At 25.6% G+C, this 7,959-nt stretch overlaps 1 protein-coding gene across 1 annotated transcript; it reads left to right on the top strand.

The window, feature by feature from the left end:
- The first annotated feature begins 4,990 nt into the window (after positions 1-4,990).
- On the top strand, positions 4,991-5,895 carry LOC127262785 (uncharacterized). The gene has a single exon (XM_051291606.1). It carries the CDS (start codon positions 5,076-5,078, stop codon positions 5,688-5,690), a length of 615 nt encoding a protein of 204 aa, XP_051147563.1. The 5' UTR covers positions 4,991-5,075; the 3' UTR covers positions 5,691-5,895.
- The last annotated feature ends 2,064 nt before the right edge of the window (positions 5,896-7,959 follow it).

The raw sequence follows: 7,959 nt of genomic DNA on the forward strand, positions 1-7,959 counted from the left end.
GAATTGGAAACGAAATTTAATTTATTATACTATAATATATTATTATTAATTTATTTTAATTTACAATACGAATGTTTTAAAAACTGGACGAGTGAGTTAATGAAGTTAAAATTAATAATAATAATAATAATAATAATAATAATAATAATAATAAATTAAGTATATAAGTAGTGATGATATATTTGTAAGTAGTGATAATATCAAATAGTATAAATTAAGAAGTATATAACAATTATTTGTTATAAATAAAATATTTGGATGTGATTATATAAAAAAGAAATATAAATTTAATCGACAAATGAACTAGGAGTATAAATTATTTTACTCCCTCCGTCCCATTGAAATGTTACCATTTTTCATTTTTGTCCGTCCCAAAATAAGGTTACAATTTCCTAATCTAGTAATTGTACTACCTACTTAACGTAATAAATACCCTTTCAACTTACAATATATTACACAAATGTCATTACTTTTATATTACACCATACTAATAGGGGTATTTTTGTTTTTTTTACTACAATCCAATATAATACTAATATTAAAAAATTTATGTGCAAAAAACAAACATCACTCTTCCAACGAGACGGCGGGGGTATTTAAAATGCAAAACAGATATACTATAATTATTTGAAATTTATGTTCAAAATGATAACATATATATGTGAAAATAAAAAAATATGTTGATACTATTGTATGGATTTTTTTATTATAATAAAATATATTCCCTTCCAATACAATAGTTATATTTATCATTTTTGTTTGTCCCAAAATAATAGTCTTATTTTTATAAATAACCATATCACTATAAAATTATCATTATTTTTTCATTATTATTACACAATTGCCACTACTTTTACACCAATACTCTCACAATGACAAAAAAGTCTTTTATCTATAATTTTTACCAATTACTAATATAATATTAATACTTTTTAAATTCCGTGTCAAATACAACCGAGACTATAGTTTTAGGACGGAGGGAGTACTATATATATATATTCTCCCTCCGTCATGCAAATGCGTGCTTATTTGACCGATCACGGATTTTAATAAAAGTAATTAATAATTATTTTTTTTCCTTTATAGTAAAAAAATATAAAAATATAATAATTTTTTACTTAAAAAGAAAATAAGAATATTTTTCAACGATAATAAAAAAAAAAAAAAAAAGCTTAAATTTGAATTTGAATAACCAAAAAAGTATATAATAACGCTGGAGTATTTAAGAAGAAATGTACATCTATACATTTGACTTAGGGAAGTGTACGGGTATCTTCTTTTTGCAAAAATAATCTATATATATAATTTTTTAAATAATAATAATAATAATATATCATATATATTTACTATTTTTATATTACCTGCACTATTTATGTACTTCATATGAAAATAAATAAATAAATATCAATTTCAACTATTTTATAAAACAAACACAATCTACGTAAATATGTATGTAATATATTATCTCTGTTATAGCCTGAATCAATCAAATTATCCTTTATTCCAATATATTAGTTTTGTTTATCATTTTTGTCCATTTTAAAACAATAGTCTTATTTTTATAAATAATTATATCAATATAAAATTACTTATATTTTTTCATTTTTATTACATAATTGTTACTATTTTTTACATTAATACGCTATTTATTCATACTTTTTATCAATTACCAATATAATATCAATATTTTTTAAATTTCGTGTCTAACCTTATTAAGACTATATTTATCAAACGGATAGATAGCAGTATATATTTGATTTTTTAACCAATAATAAGATAATGTGTTGGATTACGTAAGAAATGTATTCAATTTTTTTATATAATATGTGTTAAATTAAACAATATTTTTTAATAAATTACTATTATTATTATTATTATTATTATTATTATTATTATTGCGGCAAGGCAAATGTTATGTATTTTGGATAAGGTTGGCCAACAGCCAAATACTGCCAGCCTGGTCAACCTAAAATTTGGCATTATCTCTATACATAATTATTACCACCAATAATTTAAACATATAAAATAAATAAATAGGAGTACTACATATATATTGTGGGATTCTCGTATAGTATTTAATCAGATATTGACTATTGGTGTAAAAAAAAAATACTCCAATCCGTCTCATATACCGTGTCTGTTACACTGTAGATACGGTATTTTAGGAGATGTGCAATTAATAGATAATTAAAAATGTATTAGTAAAAATAATTATCTTATAATATAAATAATTATAAATTAAAATTAAGATAACTAATTAATTTAATTAAAATAAAAAAAAATTAAAAATTTAAAATAAAATTAAAGTGTGTAATCATTTTCCAAAACACATGGTATGGTACGTGGGACGGACAGAAACGGCAACGTAGATATGGTATCTGGGACGGAAGGAGTAAGATATTTAAAAATTATTGCATTATACTATGTAACTTGTTGAATATGATTTTTTTGCCCTTTAATGACAATATTGAAATAGTATTTTTTTTTCAAAAAAATTAATATATTATATATATTTTATAATTTTTATATTATTTACACAATTTTTTATATCTGATACTTCTTTCGTTCCGAAACTAAATATTCATTTGCTTTTGTACGTATTTTTAGAAATATTAATATTATATTGGGATATAGTATGAATAAAGTAAAAATGACTAAAATACCCTTATTAGTATGTATGATATAAAAGTAATGATATTTGTGTAATATATTGTAAGTTGTAAGGGTATTTGTAATGTTAAGTAAATAGTACAGTTACTAAAAAAAAGAAAATTGATACTTTGTTATAGGACGAACTAAACGGTAAAAATAAATACTTTGTTATGGGACGAATGAAATATTAAAAATATCAAAATACAAAACAAACACATCCATATCCATAGTATACCTTCCATCCCAATTAAAGTGTTGGTAAACATATGAATTTAAATAAAATATAATTAACAAATAAGCAAGAAGTGTTTTTAGTAAAAATAATAATTATTAATAAATTTAATTATAAATTAAAATAACCAAATAATGTCATTAAAATAAAAAAATTATAAATTATAAAATTTAAAATATAATTAAACTGTATAATTATATGTTTAAAAAATAAAAATTTTGTGGGACAATCTAAAAAAATAATAATAATAAAATAATAATAATAATAAAAATTTTGTGGAACAATAGTAAAATAAAAATTTTGTTATCTAAATTTATTTTTATTTTTAGATATAAGAAACGTGTCGTGAAAAAAATAAAATAAAATATGTTAAAATATCAATTTTTATAATTGAATAGAATATATTATATGAATTGTAATTTTTGTTATAATAATAGTTGGAAAATGTATTTAATTTTTTATTAAATATATAAATATAACATATATTAATCTCAATATTAAAAGGTAATTCATAATTATTCCATTAGTGACCATATTTGCTAGACATTCAAACTTCGATTCCACCTTATCGACATATAATTTTAAAAATATTTAAATATATTTTTTAATTATAATTCTATTTATAATTATTCAAATAATATTAAAAAAAATAAAAATCTGAAAATACTATGTTCGTCCTTTTAATATTGTTCAATTTTTTTTTTTACAAATTTTAACGTAGGAGAGTTTGATTACTTTTTATCTTTTATATTAAAAAATATATAAAAAAGTGATACTCTTTATGCCATAGTAATGTAGCCTTGTACTTTTATATATTTTCTATGTCTCACAAATAAATATTTAATTTTTTTTAAATAATTTTAAAAATATTAATATTGTATTAAAATATAGTATGAATAAAATAAAAATAACTAAAATAATTTTACTAGTACGTGTAATATAAAAGTAATTACATTTGTGTAATATATTGTAAATTGTAAGGGTATTTGTAATGTTATGTAGATTGTACGATTACTCGGAATGAATATTTTGTTATGTGACGAACTAAAATGGAAAAATAAATACTTTATTATGGGACGGAGGAAATATTATATTAAAATATGTAAAATAATATATTTTTTTATAAAATTTAAAAGCATGCTACTATTTGTATATATTACTTTTTATATAATAAAAAATAAATACTTTGAATGAACATAAAAAAAATAAAATAAAATTAAAATTTTAAAATAAATTGAATAAAATATATTTTTTATTAAATAAAAAAAACATTCAAATAAAAAACAAATAAAGACAATTTTAAAAAAATTGAAAGTACTATTTTTTTAAAGATAGGTATTTTTTAAAAAAAGAAAAAATGATTTGTCATCAACAACCATTTAAAGCAACATGACAAGCAAGTTTTGGAGAGTCCAGGTGTACGACACCAGGAAGATCTAGACCGTTGATGAAGTGCGCTATGAACGGTGTAGATTAATCCGATCCATCCACGTCAGAGATACGCCACCGCTAAGACTAAAAACATCATCGGAAGCGTCGGATATTTAAAACCGACGCTCCAAAAAGTTGGCCCGCGCGCGCGTCGCTGAGTCATCTCCTAATCCCTTCAATTTAATTTTACATAATTATCTTACCATATAGTAGCAATTATCAATGCCTCTTGATTAGCATTTAAAACTATATTAATTAAAATTTATTACTTACCCTTCATTTTTTCTTTTAAATAGATAATTCCAAAAATTTAAAGAGAATATATTTTAATATTATTAAAGAGAATTTATGTCACCTTTTATATAAGTAAAGTTTTATATTTACCTATTCATCATAAATTAATTACTTTTTCAATAAATTACTATTTATAAATAAAAAATACATTTAGGGCGGTGGCTACCACGCGCTCGGTGGCGCGTGACGGAAGCTGATGCTCTACCCCATCCTTTCCATATCACAACTAGCGGACCGTTACAGTGAGTACGCACTATCCTAATTTTTTACTTTAAAAGAAGCTCTGGAGTTGCACTTATTTACAAGATTGCCATCGCCGGTTCACCACTATATATACGCTGCTTTTTTCGGTGCTTCGGTTTGCGTAAATTGAGAGGCGAAAAACGGTTTTCCAGATAATTCCCAAATCATTTTTTCACTACTGCCAAACCGTAAAAAGACACTATTTCCAGGGAACGTACAACACATGGAAGCGTCGTCAAGGAACAGATCCACGCAGGGTACAACCTTCCACAGCCTGCGCAACCACTTCCAACGATCTCTCTCCCCCACCGGCCGGTTCTGCTCCTCCTCCATCTCCGCCGCGTCCTCCGCCGCCTCCGCCTCCGCCGCCGCCTTCTCGCCGGATCAGCTCTACGCGCGGCCGACCAGTCCGACGCGCGTCAGCCTCGGTAGATCCGTTTCGCCGTCGTCGTCGGTGAGGTATTCCGCGCCGATTAGGCATCCGATTTCCGCGGCGGCGCACTGCCGGAAACAGAGCCAGAGCCGCCGGCCGCTCAATTCCGGCCAGAAAAAGACGTGTATGTGCTCTCCGACGACGCATCCCGGCTCTTTCCGGTGTAGCCTACATAAGAACAGTATAGTCCCCGGCTACGGCCAAGCGACGTCGTTCCGGTCGAGCCAGCAATTGCATATGCGCCGGTCCGCGATGACTAACTCGCTGGTTCGAATTGGAACGGTCGAGGGGGATCTGGTACGGAGAGCTCTAACGGCTTTGATTAGGCCGTCGTCGCATAGCCTCCGGCGCCGAGCCGACTTCCAGCCGCGCCGCAGCCGACTCTCGGTAATGTCGAAGGCTTAGGACGGTTGACGGCTTCTGCGACGGCGCCGGCGCCGGCTACTTTTCTGCCCTGTAGTCGTGTACAGTTTTGACTCGGTGAGTCGGCTCGCCGAGTGGACTCGGGCGGTTTGGAGTGTTCTTTTTTTTTTTTCTTATGCTGTGAATATTTTACATTGCATACTTCATTCTCTATTTTTGGAAATGAATAAATAAAATTGAAGGTGTATTTATTTATTTATTTTAAATAAAAAACATTACATCTTTTTAATGAAAAAATAATTTCTCCGGCCCGGCCATAGTCGTGGTATAATTAATAAATAATTAAAAATATATCAGTAAAAATAATTTTAAATTAAAATTAAAAATAAAAAATTAATTTAATTAAAATTAAAAATTATTGAATGAAATTAAAGTATATAAACAAAGAATATGTGAGACGTGATAAAAAGATGGACATTTAATATGTAAGACGAAATAGAAAAAGATAACAATGTAAGTTAAACGAATAAACCATTAAATTTTATAAAATATTATATTAAAAAATTACTCCACCAAAAATTTTAAATAAATATTTAATATGAATCAATTTAAAGTAGCAATCAAACAAATTCTTATTTCATGTAAATTTGATATATCTAATTTTGAATTATATTGGATTTGTTTATTGTATTTTTATATTTTTATTTGTCAAATTATTATTACAATATAAAACTAGCATTTAAATTCGTACTATGTATGGGTGTATATATAATTAAAATATGTTTAAAACAATATTGTAATGTAATTATATATTTGATAAATTTTGCATATATGATTTATTTATAATTTATAAAATAAATATATATAATAAAATTATTTTTATACTACATAAATAAAAGTAGATAAAATATTGTAGATGGAATCGTATATAATATAAATCATAACATTTAAGTAAAAGTTATTTTATAAACTATGAAAAAATATATATAATTTCAAAAAAAAAAAAGAAAAAAAAATAGTTATAATGTTAAGGTCTTTTTAAAATATGTGAATATTCTTCGCACCAATCTACAGTCATAACTTGAAATACAAAAAATGGGAGCATCTGGTCTTGCAAACGTTGTAAATACAGTCAAATAATTTTTTGGCATTTTTTTTCATTTATATAAATATAAATAGATAAGAAATATATATAATAAGTAATTCAAAATTTTTAATTAATACATATGCATTATCTTTCTTAAAAAATACTAAAACTATCTAAACAAATATATAAATATATCTAAATTTTCTCCATAAAACTATCTAAAAAAAATTTAAAGATACTAAGAACCTTGATACTTCATATCATATATACATATATATATATATAGACACAATGATTAAAGAAGATGATGTTGCTTTAAACGGAGTTATTTTCTTCGTCGTAATCGAGCAATTTTTTGTTCTGCTTTGATTGTATTCATCTATATAAACATAAATAGATAAGAAATATATATTTAATTATTGGAAATAAGTAAGTAATCAGCAAAAATAAGAAAATGGTGGGTCACCTGAGTGGACTACACCAGAGATAGACGGAGAGTCCTAATTTGCTTTAATTAAATTACTATCATCCAAAGAAATAAATAAAATAAAGTATAGTTAAGTCGTTTAAATTAAAAATTACTTACCACAACAAGAGAACTTCAAATCCAAATGCATCCATACTGTCAGCATCATCAATTTGAGAATTGCATCACAAGAAAAAATGGAAACAAAGTAACAATTAACAAATTGAAATAAAATCATTAACAATTAAATGTAGAAAAATATTAAAACTGTTCTGAATTTTTGAGATGTATAAATAACAACAAAATTACCTTAATACAAATTATTCTATAATATTCAACCTGATTTTTTAACCCAAAGCAAAATATGAAAATTATCTGAAGAGACAAATGCTTATCAATAAAAATCTCTGAGGAGACAAATGGTTGAAAGCGTAATATGAAATCCTCTTCAAAGAACGTAATATGAAACCATCTTAAAAAAAACAGATTCTTCAACCCAAAGCAAAATATGAAAATTCTCTGAGGAGACAAATCGTTAAAAGCGTAATCTGAAACTCTTTTCAAAAAAATACGTGTGAGTATGAGAGGAAGAAACTGCAAAAAAAAAAACGGTAAAAAAACTGTAAAATTTGAGTGAAACTGTAAAATTTGATTGAGTATTTCTTTATTATTTTCTTAATATTGAAAAATCTACAATTCAAAAATGCCAGGAATTAAGAGAGGGTTGTATCCACACCCTTTACTATATATATAGGATT

The sequence above is a fragment of the Andrographis paniculata genome, unplaced genomic scaffold (genome assembly GCF_009805555.1).
Source record: "Andrographis paniculata isolate CXL003 unplaced genomic scaffold, ASM980555v1 Contig66END, whole genome shotgun sequence".
Classification (NCBI taxonomy): Eukaryota; Viridiplantae; Streptophyta; class Magnoliopsida; order Lamiales; family Acanthaceae; genus Andrographis; species Andrographis paniculata.

What these genes read in the sequence shown, in the direction of transcription:
- LOC127262785 (XM_051291606.1), top strand. Translation starts at nt 5,076, where the DNA reads ATGGAAGCGTCGTCAAGGAACAGATCCACGCAGGGTACAACCTTCCAC.